The sequence below is a fragment of the Rhinatrema bivittatum genome, chromosome 3, assembly GCF_901001135.1.
Source record: "Rhinatrema bivittatum chromosome 3, aRhiBiv1.1, whole genome shotgun sequence".
NCBI lineage: Eukaryota > Metazoa > Chordata > Amphibia > Gymnophiona > Rhinatrematidae > Rhinatrema > Rhinatrema bivittatum.
The window spans coordinates 585,542,132-585,559,871 of record NC_042617.1 but is presented as its reverse complement, the minus strand read 5'-3'; the positions used below and the strand labels follow the sequence as shown (position 1 = coordinate 585,559,871).

Sequence of the window (17,740 nt, the reverse complement as noted above, 5' to 3'; positions counted from 1 at the left end):
AACGCAATGTTGAACTTCCGACACAGAGCTCTCCAGAAGTTTGCGGTAAACTGGACACCTATATCAGATAGAATGTGTTTGGGCATGCCGTGAAAGCAAAAGATGTGCTTCACAAATAATTTAGCCAGTTCTGCAGTGGATGGTAGTCCTGGCAGGGCCACAAAATGAGCCATTTTTTAAAAACCGATCGATGGTCACCCAGATTGTATTGTTTCCGGCAGAAGGGGGTAAGTCCACCACGAAGTCGGCCGCGATGTGTGTACAAGGTTCTTCTGGTACAGGCAGAGGTTAGAGAAGACCCCAGGGACATCCAGCAGGTGGTTTTTGTCTGGCGCAGGTGGTGCAGGAAGCCACATAGGCTTGGACATCAGTCTTAATGGTAGGCCACCAATAGAACCGTTGGAGCATGGCCAATATATGTTTTTGCCCAGGATGGCTGGCCAGACGGGAATCATGTGCCCACTTTAGTAATTACTTCCTCATTCCTAGTGGCACCACTGTCTTCCCAGCGGGGACGGTGTGCGTGCCCGCTAAGACTACCTTCTCCGGACTGATGATGTGACAAGGTTCATTGGGTATGTCCACCGTAGAGAATGAGCGCGAAAGAGTGTCTGCTCTGACATTCTTCTCAGCGGGATGGTATTTCAGTAAAAAGTTGAAGCAATTGAAAAACAACGACCACCTCGCTTGCTGGTGATTAAGGCGTTGAGCATGTCATAGATATTCCAAATTTTTATGATTCTTATACACGGTTATTTGGTGCTGCGCACCCTCCAGCCATGGATGCCATTCTTCAAAAGCCAATTTTATAGCTAGTAATTCTTTTTCTCCAATTCCATAGTTTTTCTCGGCAGGCAAGAATCGTCGTGAGAAGAAAGAGCAGGGATGGAGGACATGGGCATCACTATACTGGCTTAGTACTGCTCCCACGCCGATGTCAGAGGCGTCGACCTCGATGATGAAAGGATGCTGAGAATTGGGATGGCGAAGACAAAGCTTAGTTTGGAAGGCTGCAACAGCCTCAGCAGACCATCAGGATGGATCAGCTCCTTTTCTGGTCATGGCCGAGTGTAGGTGCTGCTAGAGTGGAGTAGTGCTTGATGAAGGTACGGTAATAGTTTGTGAAGCCGATGAAACAGCGTAAGGCTTTTAAGCCAGTGGGTTGAGGCCACTCTTGAATGCTTTTCAGCTTTTAAGGGTCCATCTGGAAGCCATTCTTGGAAACGATGTACCCCAGAAATGGCACTGATGTTGCGTCCGTCGGTCTCAGACGGCTTCGATCTCTGTGCCTCACCTTTATTCCTGTTCTCTCCTCTAGCCTTGGGAAGATGGCTACCACTGCGTCTTCATGCCGCTCTCTCCGGCGTCCCCAGAATGGCAATGGCAAGGTTATCCGCCATGTAAACCGGTATGATGTATGCATACTAATACCGGTATATAAAAGTTTTTAAATAAATAAATAAATGTTTCTCCTGAGGGCCTCCTAGGGTGCGCGCGCACGCCACCCATGTATTTATCCACGTCATGGTGGGAACCTTGGGGGCATCCCCCTAGAGTGACGTCATGCCATCCAGGTATTTAGCCTGCCCTTCATTTGCTAGCAATTCGAGTTAGCAAGGATTGGAATGCCTCTGGTCTAAGCTACTCTGCTGCTTCCGTGCTGCCGCTGGAAGCTCTGTCTGCCCTTCGGGGTTATTCATCTAACCTGGGTACCCGCTCCTCGGGGGCCCTTTGCTTTCTTTCAGGTTCCTATCTGGGATACCAGGTACTCGATCCTCAAGGGCCTGCTCTCCCTTCCTTGGTGCCTGCAATCCAACTACTTCTGCCTGTCAGGATCTCCATCTATATAGCTACCAACTTAGTGAGTAATCTAACCTCTGTCAGTCTGTCTCATTTACAGCTCAGCACTGGGAACCTGAATCTGGAACTCCCTATACTATCGTGTGCTGCTAACATCTACCTTTGTGGGATGGGTCTCCTCTGCTGAGGGCCCCTGGACTGCTACTAATGGAACACCTCACTACTGCCACCTCTGGTGGTATCATTCAGCTGTATAATAAAGACAAATCTTCTGTGTTTGTGTCTCGAGTCTAGCCTAGTATTGCGGTTCCTCATGGGGCTCCTCCCCGTGGGAGTGGTCATCACCGCAGTACCCAAGAATCCACTCCAACACCTCAAAACCATGACAATCATCACCCAAGAAAACTTTCTCCAGCATGAGTATCTCTCCAACATCCTCTTCAGTAAATACTGAAGTAAAGAGATCGTTTAATCTTTCTGTGATGGCCTTATCTTCTCTAAGTACCCCTTTAATCCCTTGATCATCCAACGGTCCAACCGACTCCTTCACAGGCTTTCTGCTTCGAATATATTTTTAAAAGTTTTTATTGTGAGTTTTTTCCTCTATGGCCAACTTCTTTTCAAATTCTCTCTTAGCCTGTCTTATCAATGTCTTACGTTTAACTTGCTAATGCTTATGCTCTATCCTGTTTTCTTCTGATGGATCCTTCTTCCAATTTTTGAATGAAGATCTTTTGGCTATAATAGCCTCTTTCACCTCACCTTTTAACCATGCCGGTAATCATTTTGCTTTCCATACATCTAGACTGTTAGGATGGTATTTTTTAACAATGTCCACATCTGTTGCATACTTTTTACCTTTGTGGATGCAAAGTTTATCAAAGTTTCCCTTTTCAAAGTTTAGCGCTAGAGCAGGAAAATTGGTTCTTACCTGCTAATTTTCGTTCCTGTAGTACCAAGGATCAGTCTAGACTGCTGGATTATGCCTCCCTTCCAGCAGATGGAGTCAGAGAAACAAACCAAAAGGACATCCCCTATATAACCTGGTGTGCCACCTGCAATCCCTCAGTATAATGAATATCAAAGCAGAATGACATAAATTTCAATAACCATTGACTAGATCAATCCAAACTGTAACTTTCACAAAAAGAGAAAGTCGAAAAAGGGAAAAAACCCATGCCATAAAACATTCACGGCGAAGTGTCAGTACCTAATGTTGTGAAAAGAAAAACTCTGCAAAGAGGAAATACAATCAGCTGATCGGACTCTCACATACTCATGGGCGGGCGTCTGGACTGATCCTTGGTACTACAGGTAGCCCTGGGAGACACATCCTAGGTGCGAGAAGACAATGCACCACCTGGAGAGCAGGTCCTGCTGCACCAGGTTGATGCTCTCTGATCATGAGACCTTCCTCTTCTAAGGCAGCCCCAGGGCTGCCAGACTGGAGTTGGGACTTATGTGCACAAGCACACGCCGGGGGAGCCTTACTGCATAACTTTACTACTGCTGTGGCTGGCATGTAAGTTAGAAAACAAAAAAAAAGTAAAAGAGGTGAGCAAAGTTTTAAAGGTTGGGTTAACAGGGTAAAAGGGAGGCTATTTAACTAGTGGGGTTAGTAACTGGGATCTTCTTAGTGTTTGGGTAATTGCCAGGTTCTTGTGGCCTGGTTTGGCCTCTGTTGGAAACAGGATGCTGGGCTTGATGGACCCTTGGTCTGACCCAGCATGGCAATTTCTCAAGTTCGGATCCTCCTGTTATTGTACCTGATGACCCACTGTTTAAGTTGAGATTCTACGTTCTTTAAAAGTACAGCTGCCTTGTCTGTCTATTTCGAATATTAAATTTTTTTTTCCTATTGGATCGTGTTCTCGGAAACCCTACAAATCGTGGACGTGATCATGAGGGCTGATTGTTAATTCTTTCCAGTACATGATATTATTATTCATTATTTCTGTTTTATCTTGTATCAGCCGGAGAATTTACCTCTCAAGTTTATGTAGGCAGATGTTATTAGAAATGTATATAAATAGAGAGTTTTGTAAAGTTGCTTGTGTGTTAAATTGTGTGCCAAAATTCCCTGCCCACCTAATTACATCAGCCCCCCCCCCCCCAGTTAGTTATAGCACGGAGGCGGTAAACCGCAAGGAGCATGCGCGGCGGGACTGGCACCCTCCGCTGGACCGCAGCCGCCAGCCTGGCTGCTCTCCCTGGTATCGGCTACAGCTGAATGGGGAAGCGACGAGGGAAAGAATCGCGGCTTCTTGTCGGTGACAGTGCAGTTGTGGGAAGAAAACCCGTTGTAGTAGTAGTAGAAGAAGAAGAAGAAGAACCAAACAAACCCCAAAGCGACTCGATTTGGCGGGAAAATCGTTTTACAGGGCGTGACATCAGCGCGTCGGTGACGTACGCGCGCGACCGCGGTCTCACGTCAGTGTCATCCAGTAGGGACGCTGCTGCCGGCGCGAGGGAAGGTTGAAACTTGCGCGGCTGGGGCTGTGACAGATGCTGCGGCGGTTACCGGTGAAGTGGTGACGACGGCGGCGGCGCTAGCAGCGTGAATGAGTGGGCGGGCTGCACCGCAGAAAGGAAAACCAGTCCGGTTTGGGGGGAAGGTACTTCTCGCGCGCGCGCGGTATAGTACTGTCCCCGGCCCCTTTCACATAGCGCGGAATCTGCTAGGAAAACATCTGCATGTGGGGATGATTTTTTCAGCGAGCCATTCTTTTTCTGTATTCCTTGCTCTTTTTTTCTTAAAATATAACATTTCGGCGTATCTTGTAATCATATGTGGTGTTTTTTTTAATTCGCTCTTTGAATTCGCAAAAGTATTGCTACTGTATCTTTTTCGGGGGTGGACTAAGAAGTGTGATAACTTAGGTTTGCAGATATTTAGAAGTGACTTAATTTAGTCAAGGGGTGGAAATCCCTTTACCATACTTTGGTTCAGGAGCCACTGGAAATTTTTCCCTTTTATTCCTTTTAGTTGTTGCTATTTTGCTTATTTCATTTTGGCTTTTCTTATTTGGTTCACTCTTAGTTTGGCATTCTGACTTTTTGTGTTTTTGTCTGAATTTTAGGTACCAGATAGCTTGACTTTAAGGGATTTTTTTTTCAGTCCTGCCTTTTAAGAAGGCTTTTGAGATCAGTGTATATTTAAAATTATCAGACACTTTGGACTAGAAAGGACTAAATAAAGACCTAGGTTTCTTAACATAATATGAATCAAAACATAATGCCTGTCACCTTCTGATCACCATCAAACCTCCCTCCCCTTTATTTTCACCCCTATGGTTAACATAAGATATGCAATCTAACAATGGCTAAACCAAGTCACGAATACTTGGCTAGAATCCAAACATTAAATAGATCCCACCCTACTATTCCTGGCAATAAGCAAGTGCTATTCCCTATTAATGCCATTTATGATTTGCTTATTGCATCACACTACTTTATATTTCCTAGTAATGTCATCTTTTGCTCACTTGAATTCTTTTTTTTTTTTTTCTAGCCCTAACCTATTTAGCCTTTTCTCATAGAGCCATTCCATCCTCTTTGTCTGAACCTTTTACAATGCAACTATATCCTTTTTGAGATGCAGCAACCGGAACTGCACACAGTATTCTTCCATGTGCGGCCTCACCATGGAACGATGCAGATGTATTATGACATTTGTCGTTTTTACATTTTTTTTAATTTATTGAATTTTCATTAAGGGGCAAACATAAACTTGCCAAACAGCAGTTACTAAGCATGAAATATAAGTTCAAATAGTATTACTTATAAAGAGAACAAAACCATATATATATTATATTAGATACAATCTTAAAGGAAAATAAGAGAAGATTAATTTGAGCGCATAAAAATTAATCATATTTGCTTTAGGTATACATGCAATAAAATCCCCTTAATACCTATTTATTAGCCGGGATTGCAGTATTCTGGAGAAGACTCACAAGATGTACAGGGTCTGCTCACTTGAATTATGACCTGGTGAAATAAGTATTAGTTCTTGAAAGCTGGTCAAGAAATGTATTAAGTTAATCTAATAGAAAGGTATAGCCTTATACTGTATTCTTTTGTTGTTATTAACCGTAGATATATATATGTGTGTGTGTGTGTGCATAGCATCAGATGGATTTTTTTTTTCATTGTGCCATGGATTTAGTAATGCCACTGTAACGCTTACATTCTAGCCTTTTCTATGTAAGACAGAAGAGCTATATCTTAAGATGACGTATTTTCTCTTGTTTCAGTGGAAGCTGGTGCAACCTTAATCATGACTGACGACTTTAGTGGCTCTCTGACACCTCCAGTCTCACCATATCTGATCCCGAGCCTTCAGATAGAGGAGGGGGAGGATTGCTTCAGACCCCCTTGCTTTTCATGTGCTGCTGATTATAGGAATGGTGGGAAAGCCTTTTCTTTGGAATCCTATCTTGGCAGTGGTTCTGTGAAAAGGTAAGCTTATAATAAATGTAAAGCCTTATAATAAAATGTATATAAATGTAATATAATAAAATATATAATGTAAAGCCTTATAATAAAAAATGTAATATATAATGTAATATAATAAATATAATATATATTATATATATATAATATATATTATATATATATATATAAATAACTATATATATATATATATATAATAACTATATATATATATATATATATAACTATATATATATATATATATATATAATTATATATATAATTATTATAAATATAATTATATAATATATATTATATAATATATATATATAATATTATATAATTAAAAATATATAATGTAAAAGCCTTATAATAAAATATAAAATGTAAGCCTTATAATAAATTGTAAAGCCTGTTGCTAAATTTCTGTTCTCTGTAAACTGAAGAGATGTTCCCAACGTTCGTCGGTATATAAAAGCCATTAAATAAATAAATAAATGAATAACAACCACTGTACTGGAACCTCACAGCACTAATCTCACTAAACTGCAGAGCTACAGCAAAAACCACCACATTAAAATTTACAGCCACTTAAAAAAATGTGGTGCCTGTAGTTCAAACAACATTGTCTAACCATGCAATAAATATACCTAATTTTTTTTTTTTTTCAGGTTATTGCTGAGACTTGATCCTTCTCCAACGGGTTATGAAACAGACACAGTGGAAATATTTGGCTTTCAGTGGGTTACTGAAATTGCATTAGTTGAATCAACAAGGTTTCTCTTTGGCTTGCTCAGGTTTAGTATTCTTTTTTTTGTTCTTTTTTTATAAGTGGTATATAAAAACTTTTAATAAATAAAATACATTCTCTGTCAAGCAGGCCAAATTAGCCATTGCATGTAGGTGATGTAATTCGGTGGCACAGGATGGATTCATCTCTCCAAGCTATTAGAGGTTTGAGCTTTACTAAACATATGTGGAAGTTGCCTTCTGAAGCTCCTCTGTCATTTTTTCACTGAGCACAGCATGGGTGTGAATTCTCTCCTATATTTTTCTGCCAAATCTCTTGACCTTTTTCAATTTGATAATTTTTTCTTCATTTTCTTTTCATTAAGTTGCCTTGCTACCCCTGCAGCTTTACAACAGCACTTCCTTAGCGTCCAGTCAGATCAATCCAGAGCAAGTGGGTTTTGCATTCCTACCAACAGATGGCGACGGAGTAAACTGACATCACAGTATATACACCCCTGCAGTTACATCAGCTTGCCAGTATTCTCCATTTCCAGCAGATGGTGGACGTACATCTCCCCGCAGGGGATTGCTTCATTTTAAAATAATTTCATTGTGTGAAAGGAGGGCTCTTTTCGTCTGTTTATTATTTGTGATAATTGTGGATGGATCCTTGGGCCGGTGGCAGATGACTTCGCCCACAGGGGAAGATCCCGAGAGGGACCACCGGTCAGGCTCAGAGTTGGGAGACACACACTAGTTCTTTTATTAAACTGTTTTAGAGAACCACCAGAGGTGGCAGTAGTGAGCTGGAAGAGCCCGGCTGGGCTGTAGTCCCTCAGGCACTGGAGCAGCGATCCCAGGATGGCTGAGCTGTAGAGAAACTGAGATAGTGAGTAGGCAGAATATGCAGAATTCAGGAACAGAACCTTGATGGTAACACTCACACAATAGTCTCTTGGAACAACCCAGGAGCTGGAATGAAGTTGGCCCTCGAGCGAGTACCTGGTTCCAGGGAAAGCTCTGAGAGAGAGATGGTAACTCACTGGTGTTGTAGGCAGCGGTGACTTCCTGGCAGAAGTTATATTCAGTAGCAGGTCCGGGAACGTGGCCCCTCAAGGAGCGAGTACCGGTTCCATACTGCGACCTGAAAAGCAAGAGAGAGAGCGAGGCCCCCGAGGAGCGGGTACCCCTGGTAAAGTCCGAGGAGGCAGAGTAGCAAGGTAAGCGGAGATCGAATCCCATCTGCAGCGATACGTGGAGACAGCTAGGTAGGAAACCCTTTGCTAACTCAATTAGCTAGCAAAACAAGAGACCTTAAATATTTAGCGATGTTGACGTCATCTCAGGGGGACGCCCCTGAAGTTGCGCCACAGCTGGTACTTGAGTCGGGGCTGCACCGCGCGTGTGCCCTTAGGCCTCAGGAGAACGTGGCGGAAGGCAGCGTCTAGCCAGTCCGGGGATGCCGGAGGAGGTCGGCAAGATGACTCTGCAGCAGCCAAATGTCCATCAACCAAAGAAGGAGTCGCCAAAGAGGTAAGGTGGGTGGAGTGGAGACTTCGGGCAGCGACGGACCTCATCTTGAACCTCAAAGACGTCGGTCATCATCTGCGAGTGAAGCATTTTTGCATGAAGACATTGCGCTTGGTGATAATGGCCGTGTAGTTGGGAGAATTTCTTACCTCTCTGGATCTGTCAGAGACACATCTCCACATTCCCATTCAACTAGAATATCAATGCTTCCTGTGGTTTGCAATTCTAAGAAGCCACTTTCAGTTTTGGGGGCTGTCCTTAGTCTGGCTGCTGTTCCAAGGTAATGGTGGTAGTTGTGGCAGAGTTGAGAGAGGATGGACTCCTGGTACACCCGTATTTTGGATGACTGGCTGATTCATGCCAGGTCGCTGAAAGAGAGCTGCCAGGTGATTCGCAAGATGACTTCCCTGTTGCGGAAGCTTGGCCGGGTGATGAACCTAGCCAAGAGCGGTCTTCAGCCTAATCAGTCACAGGAATACCTGAAGGTTCAGTTTGACATGAAGTAGGCGAAGGTGTCCTGCCGGAAGCTCGAATTCAAAGTTGCTAGCTCAACTCAGTTTGTTGTTGAACACTCCCTGCACCTGATCATATGGCTTTCCCTGCAGATCTTTGGCTTAATGGTGGTGACCCTGGAAGTGGTGCCATGGGCAAGGGCGCATATGCGTCCTCTTCAGAGCTCTCTGCTGTCTGTGGAATTGGCTTCACCTGCTGATGGAGGTCTTCTCCCAACTGCAGTGGTGGCTACAGGTGTATCATCTATGGAAAGGAGTCTCACTATCCCCTCCAGACTGGCTAGTCTTGACAACAAATGAGATTCTCCTTGGTTGGGGACCTTACTGTCAGGACCTGACTGCGCAAGGGTGCTGGAGTTCAGAGAGTCTGTCTGGAACAACAATCGCCAGGAGGTCTGGTTGGTATGTTCACAGTTCAGCAACAGGATGCAGGGTCACTCGGGCTGCATAATGTCGGACAATGCAAAGACTGCAGCTTAAATCAATCAGCAGGGAGGTACCACGACCCAGCAAGCGTTGCATGATATAGACCATCTTATGGAATGGGCAGAGGTGCATCTTCAGATCTCAACCTCGCACATATCGCAGGCTAAGACAATGTAAGAGCAAACTTTCTCAGCAGGGTGAGTCTGGACCCAGACAAGTGGGTATTATCAGACGAGTTTCAGCTGATTTGGGACCTGTTAGCTACTTTGCACACTGCGTAAGCTTTTTGATCTTCAGCCGCAGAAGAGATCTGAGATCATTGGGGATGGATGCCCTAATGCAGGAGTGGCCGGAAGACAAGTAACTGTATGCCTTTCCTCTTTCGCCCATTTGGGCAGATTAATTTGAAAGATTGAATGCCCAGAGGGATGGTGCCCTTGATTAGCCCAGGAGACCGTGGCATGCAGATTTGCAGAAGTTCTTGGTGGATTTGCCTCTTCGACTTCCGGCACACAGGAACCTGTTGCAGCAGGGGCCTGTCCTTCAAAAAGAGTTATTTATTTAAGGTTTTTCTTTACCGACATCATGCCGGTTTACATCGAAACAAGGGTAACAATGGAGAAAAATCAGTTACATAAAACAAGGGAGTAGGCAACTGGGAATTGCGAAAGTAAGAAAGATCCGACTATTTTGTCTTAAAAGCTAGAATGTTCTCCACTTTCTTGGCCTATGTGCGGATTTGGATTTTAGGTGATTTTAATGTGCCTATGAATGTCAATCCACTTTCAGCAACCTGCCAAATGTTAATAGACACAATGAATGTTTTAGGCTTCTCTCTCTTAACAGACCAACCAACTCATAAAGCGGGTCATATGTTAGACATCTTTTCGAATCAAGCTTTTATTTATAATTCCAAGATAAAATACCAACAGGTACCTTGGTCTGATCACTCATTATTACAAGCAGACGTCATATTTGAGAAAAAAATTAAGAATGAAAACGTGGAAGAGGAAACTTTCTCGTTTCGCCCTCCATTCTCTACAGAAAGAGCTAGAGACTCAACTAGTTAGAATTAACAATTTAGATTGTAAAAATGCCCTTGAAGAATGGAATAAAATTACTACTGAATCTAACAAGATCAACCCAGAGAAAACTAAGGTTATTACAAATAAAAATAAAAAATCCAATGCTTGGTTTAATAACGAGTTAAAAGAAACAAAAAATAAGCTACGCAAAAAAGAGAGAATCTGGAGAAGAAACAAAACTTTGGAATCTTTAACTGCATATAGAAAACATTCAACTTTCTATAAAACTTAACAAAAAAAGATTATTATAGTAAGAAAATCATCAGCTATACTAATAGCCCTAAAATACTTTTTCAGATTGTTCAACAATTAACAAATGATCCTTTAGCTGCACCTAATACAAACAAAGAGCTTAGCCAACAACTGGCAACATTTTTAAAAAGCAAAATAGATAAAATCAAATTGGAGCTTGTTGATACCCTTACTCAAGAAATCAAATTAATACCGAAAGATACAGCCTGGGCCTGCTTTGAGGAAGTATCCTCATTCGAGATTGGCAGGATTGAGTTTATTGATTAATGTTTCAATCATCCAAATGATTCAATTCCCATTCTGACGTTGAAACAAATATCTGCATTAATAGCTCCATATATAGCAGATATATAAATCCTTGCATGAAGGTATCCTACCTGATCAACTCAAACAGGCTATTATAAAGCCTATTCTTAAAAAGAGTAACTTAGATCCAGAGGTTTTGAACAACTATCGGCCAATTTCTAATCTTTCATTTATAGCTAAAGTAATAGAAAAATTGGTATTAAAACAATTTAATGACCATATAGAAACGAACGATATTCTATATCTAACTCAATTCGGTTTTCAGAAAACTTTTAGAACCAAAACTCTTCTTTTATCTTTATCTGACACAATACTAAAAGGTTTAGATCAAGGACAATGCTACTTATTAATCTTTCTTGATTTGTCAGCAGCTTATGATACAGTAAATCATAACATTCTACTAAATAGACTCAGAAATAGGGATTAAGGACAAAACATTAGAATGGTTCTCCTCATTTAACAGATCATATCAGGTTTTTATTAACAATTCATACTCAAAAACTTACCCACTTTGAAACAGGAGTACCCCAGGGCTCTGCCCTATCGGCTACTTTATTCAATGTGTACATGTTGCCTCTGTGTCGGTTACTTTCAGGTCTGCAGCTTAACTATTACATCTATGCAGACGATATTCAGATCGTTATACCAATAAATGACTCTCGAGACAGCCTTCAAAATTGCTAATATTTATCTAAATATCATTAGACAATTACTAAAACAAATGAAACATCCTTAATTTCTGTTTTTTCAGTTATGTTGTTAGAACGTAAACTAACTCCATCTGATCAATGCAAAGTTTTTAACATGGAAAATGTTTCCATTTCTTTAGGGAATAAAATTAGAGACCTAGGCGTGTGCCTTGACCCCAAATTTACACTAAAAAAAACAAATTTCCACAAAGATACAGGAAGGTTATCGTAAATTATTAATTCTTAGGCGCTTAAAACCCTTACTGAACCACAATGAGTTTAGAACTGTTCTCCAAGCGTTGCTATTCATCAGTATAGACCATTGCAATTCTTTATTGCTTGGTCTTCCACAGTCATCACTTAGACCATTGCAGGTTTTGCAGAATTCCGCTGCTAGGCTCCTTTCCGGTACTAACAAAAGAGATCATATCACCCCTGTCCTTGCTGCATTACATTGGCTACCAGTCGAATATAGAATTAAATTTAAGACTTTGTTTGTTACATAAAGCAATCTAGGCAGAACAAGTAGACTGGATGAATGCAGTTGTACGCATACATATACCTCTCAGCGAAATCTACGTTCAGCGGGTAAAGGACTCCTTACGTTTCCTTCCATCGCTACTGCCAAACTTACCTCTGTCAGGGAAAAGGCTGTGTCATTAGCTGATCCAGGTCTATGGAATTTATTACCCGTTGAACTAAGGCTCCAGAGAGATTTAAAAGAATTTAAGAGAGCACTAAAAATGTGGATGTATGTATCAGCATTTCAAGTAGAAGTCAGCCAGTAATGTCCTTTGTTTTGTTCCTATGTGGATACTTTCTGTTAATAGGTATATTTTAATGAGATTTTTTACTGTGTACATTTAGTATTTTAGTTCTTGTTATGTTTCTTTTATATTTTAAGTGTAAATCTGATATATAGTTACCTGTGCGATTGGTTTAAAAATTTTATTGTATTTTGTTTTTTAATTATGAAACTTAAACCGGTGTGAACGTATATACCAACATCGGTATAGAACATTAAGTATACATAAAAAAAATAAATTTGGAGAGTGTTTGAGGCCTGGTGTGAAGATCGCAGTATTCTTCCTTGTTCAATCAAAATACTGTTCATTTTGGAATTTTTGCAGGCTGGCTTGTATAAAGGCTTGGTCCTTTATTCTCTGAGGATTCAAGTAACTGCTCTCACCTGTTTCAGGGGTCCAGTCAATGTTGGATCCTTGTTGGCTTCTTGTGATGTGGTCCGTTTTCTGAAAGGAGTGGAATTTCTTCGTCCTCCTCTGCATTTCCGTGCCCCTATGGAGTCTCAATTTGGTTTTGGAGTTTTTGGTAGGCCCTATGTTTTGACGGCTATGTATTCTGTCCTTGCGGTTTCTGACCTTGACAACTGTGTTCCTTGTGGCAAATTATTCTGCACATAGAGTTTCCGAACTGCAGGCCTTGTCTTGCCAGGAGTCGTTTCTCTCTTTACCGAAAGTGGCCTCTGAGTTTCATTTGATACAGACTGTCTCCCTGCCATCTCTGGTCAGGGAGACAGTCTTGGATGTCAAGCTGTATATTGTCAGGTATCTGAAGGTCACTGGCCTTTGCATAGGGTGGCTTGCCTGTTTGTCCTTCATAGCGGTACTAGACAGGGAGAGCCGGTCTTGCAGGCTATAGTAGCTCGCTGGATTTAGGAGGTAGTCACGACCGCATACATGGATGCTGGGAAGCGGTTACCTAGTCGGGTTCGGGTATATTCCACCCAAGCTCAGGCAGTCTCATGGGCAGAAGTTAGATTGTTATATTCCGTCGATGTTTGCCGAACTGTGACGTGGTCCCCTCTATGCACCTTTCCAGGCATTATCGTCTGGATGTTCAAGCCCAGGAGGACACAACCTTTGCACGTGCGGTTTTGACTGGACAGAGGGCAGCCCTCCCGCCCTATTTGGGAGTAGCTTGGGGAACATCCCACTTGTTCTAGATTCATCTGACTGGATGCTAAGAAATGAGAAATTATTTACCTGATAATTTCCTTTTCTTTAGGACAATCAGATGAATCCAGCTTCTCTCCCTTGGCTGCCATATGATTGCATAATGATCCTCTTGTATATCTGTGTTACAGGGCTTACTGGTAAGTGTTACTCCAGTCCCTAGACTGGAGTTATTACCTTCTTGTCTGAGCTCAGTGTTGCCTGTTAGCGGAGTATTGCAATGGTTATCTGTTATTCATCAAGGTTTTTTGCTAGTCTTTCCACAGATGCTTTTGAAGAGAAAACTGGCAGGCTGGGGTCACTGCAGGGTTATATATACTGTGATGTCAGCTTGCTCAATTTCCATCTGCTGGTAGGGGCCATAGACCCCCACTGGTCCTGAATCCATCTGTCTACACTAAGGAAAACAATTATCAGGTAAATAACTTCTCCAGTTGTTAACAGAGCCAGTTCACGGTGAACCTGGAAGATGATATAGGCCACATTGACAAACTAAAGAGTAGCAAATCACCTGGACCTGATGGTATGCATCCCAGGGTTCTGAAGGAACTAACAAATGAAATTTCAGATCGACTAGTAAATATTTGTAATCTATCATTAAAGTTAAGCATTGTACTGAAGACTGGAGGATAGCTAATGTAACCCCAATGTTTGAAAAGGACTCAGGGGTGATCCGGGAAACTATAGACTGGTAAGCCTGACTTCAGTGCCAGGAAAATTAGTGGAAACTATTCAAAGTTCAAAATCACAGAACATATGGTTTAATGGAACAAAACCTTGCATGGATTTACCCAAGAGAAAATCGTGCCTCACAAATCTGCTTCGTTTTTTGAAGGGGTTAATTAATGAATATGGATAAAGGTGAAACAGTAGATGTACTGTATTTGGATTTTCAGAAGGCATTTGACAAAGTCCCTCATGAGAGGCTTCTAAGAAAACTATAAAGTCATGGGATAGGAGGCGATGTCCTTTCGTGGATTACAAACTGGTTAAAAGACAGGAAACAGAGAGTAGGATTAAATGGTCAATAATCTCAGTACTTGGATCGGTGCTTTTCAATATATATATAAATGAACTGGAAAGGAATACGACGAGTGAGTTTATCAAATTTGTGGATGATACAAAATTATTCAGAGGAGTTAAATCACAAGTGGATTGTGATACATTACAGGAGGACCTTGCAAGACTTGAAGATTGGGCATCCAAATGGCAGATGAAATTTAATGTGGATAAGTACAAGGTGATGCATATAAGGAAAAATAACCCTTGCTGTAATTACACGATAGATTCCATATTAGGAGCTACCACCCAGGAAAAAGATCTAAGCGTCATAATGGATAATACTTTAAAATCGTCTGCTCAGTGTGCTGCAGCAGTCAAAAAAGCAAACAGAATGTTAGGAATTATTAGAAAGGGAATGGTTAATAAAAATGTAAAATGTCATAATGCCTCTATATCGCTCCTTGGTGAGACTGCACCTTGAATATTGTGTACAATTCTGGTCGCCACATCTCAAAAAGATATAATTGCGATGGAGAAGAGACAGAGAAGGGCAACCAAAATGATAAGGGGATGGAACTGCTCCCCTATGAGGAAAGGCTGAAGAGGTTAGGGCTGTTTAGCTTGGAGGAGGCGGCTGAGGGGGGATATGATAGAGGTGTTTAAAATCATGAGGTCTTGAACGGGAAGATGTGAATAGGTTATTTACTCTTTTGGATAATAGACTGGGGGGGGCACTCGATGAAGTTAGCAAGTAGCACATTTACAACAAATCATTGACATTTTTTTCACTCCATGCACAATCACTGGAATTTATTGTCAAAGGATGTGGTTGGGGCAATTGGTGTAGCTGGGTTTAAATGAGATTTGGATAAGTTCCTGGAGCAGACGTCCGTTAACTGTTGTTAATAAAGTTGAGTTAGGGAATAGCCACTGCTATTACTGGCATTAGTAGAATGTGATCTACTTAAGGGTAGATTTTTAAAACCCAGACGCGCATAAATCCCGGGCTTTGTGCTTGGCCAATTTTCAAATGGCCCGGCCATACTCGTAAACCCTGGGACTCCTGTAAGTCCCGGGGCTTGAAAATGGGGCGGTCTGGGGGGCAGGATGGGGCTAGAGGGGCCTGGCACAGCGGCCATTTGCCGCTGTGCCGGGGGATCGCACGCTGGCAGGGTGCCAGCAGGAGCAAAAGGTGAAATATATAAAATTCAGGCTAGTAGGGATAGGGAGGTTAGGCTAGGGGATTGGGAAGTTCCCTCTTAGTCACCACGCATATTTGCTAAACTCTACCACCCCCTTGCGCGCGCCCGCCAACCTGGCATTTTATAACATGGGCACGCAAATATTATAAAATCGCACGTCCACATGCATGCACCGGGTAGCGTGTGCACATGGACACGCGCACATAAGTGTTGAAAATCTACCCTTTAGTGTTTGGGTACTTGCCAGGTTCTTGTGAACTGGATTGGCCACTGTTGGAGACAGGATGCTGGGCCTGATGGATCCTCAGTCTGACCCAGCATGGCATGTTCTTATGTTCGTGTTACCTGTGTTAGTGAATCTGCTTCTTAGAGAGGAACTCACCAAAAGTTCTGTTCCACTGCAAAATTGCTCTGGTTTTGCTGCTTGTTTTTCCCCCACTGAAAATTTTGTGGGGTTTTTTTGGGTTTTTTTTTTTTTTTGAGCAAAACCTATATTAAATCCTTTTTTTAATATTCTCAAATACAAATTTAAAGGTATTGTTCATGTTTAATGAAAGATATCTTTGTTTGGATTTTTCTTCCTCTAAAAAGTCTTTTTATTAATGAAGCAACTTATAATAAATCACTGCTTATCTCTTTCCAATTAGGCAGCAAATACATAAATTAGAAAAGCTGGCTCAGACAAGTTCATATGATTTTGGTAAGTTTATAAATATTTTCATCTTTTTTAATATAAAAGTGACTAATAGTTTGTTTGGGGGAAGAATGTGTGAAATATTATCTGTAACCCTTTTTTGGTGGATTTTGTTTACAAGGGTACACAAAATTAATCTCTGGGGCTGTCTTCAATCCCAGTCTTTCCCCCTCTTGCTTGGGTTCTTTCTGTGAGGGTGAAGGCAGTGAAGTTAATATATCTTTGGTGACTTCTGTGATGCAGTGCTGTAGTGTAGGGCAGACAAGCTGGACACAGGTGTGGGTGTTCAAAATATATTTATTGATTCTTCAAAAGGAAATTGTCCAATAATTAATCAAAGATGTAAGATTTTTTTGTATTGTTTATTCAATTATAACACTTATAAAAATGATACAATAAGGTAATCCAGAATACAAATCAAAATTTTTCCATCATTACATCCATTCTTTTGAAATAATATAACTGGATCTAGCTCACATCTAGGGGAGGATGAGGCTGACAGTACAAATGTGCATCAATTACTTCTAAACAACCTTTAAACCTATCTAGGTATTCTGAGACTTATCCCTTAAGAAATGTTCCAAGTGTGAGGGATCAAGAAAAATAAATTTCCCTGTACGTACCCCTCTAGCAGATGGAGACAGAAGTTTAGCCACAAACTCCATCTTATCTGGGATGATGCCACCTACAGTCTGGCAGTATTCTTCTGTCAACCTACAGTCTGAGTTAGGGCCTAGCTGAGTGAGTTAGTGCTGGGCAAAAGTTAAAAAAAAAAAAAAATAGGGACAGGTTTCTTGTTAGGAGACAGACCGCAGTGTGTTCTGCAGGTCCCAAGGGGTTGTGAGGTCCTGAGGGGACCATTGTCCGTCCCGCCCCCCCCGGTTCCAGAAGCTGTAAGTGTTGTGGGTTGAGGACCCATCAATCAACACTTTCTACTACTGGGGGTGATACCGCGGAGCCCGGCTCACTCCCCCCGTAGGTTCAGGGCCCAGAGGCGCCAGACAGGTACTTAAAAAAAAAAAAAAACAAACGACGTTTGTTTTTCACGCGGTTCCTATCGCTGCTCCTATCGCGGGGGGTGGGGGGTGTGTTTATACGCCATT

At 41.8% G+C, this 17,740-nt stretch overlaps 1 protein-coding gene across 3 annotated transcripts in view; it reads left to right on the top strand.

The window, feature by feature from the left end:
- Window positions 1-3,964: 3,964 nt before the first annotated feature.
- MMS22L (MMS22 like, DNA repair protein) overlaps window positions 3,965-17,740 on the top strand; it is a 172,796-nt gene continuing 159,020 nt past the window's right edge. For 2 of the 3 annotated variants that reach the window (XR_003855772.1, XM_029596675.1), the window contains exons 1-4: window positions 3,965-4,415; window positions 6,057-6,261; window positions 6,906-7,031; window positions 16,591-16,643. Coding sequence is in view for 2 of the 3 variants with exons in the window: in XM_029596675.1 (XP_029452535.1) it covers window positions 6,080-6,261; window positions 6,906-7,031; window positions 16,591-16,643 (361 nt within the window). In the remaining variant the exon portion in view is untranslated. Of the gene's footprint in view, window positions 4,416-4,459; window positions 4,533-6,056; window positions 6,262-6,905; window positions 7,032-16,590; window positions 16,644-17,740 lie in introns of those variants that run through there. The other variant, XM_029596676.1, reaches the window with a different exon arrangement.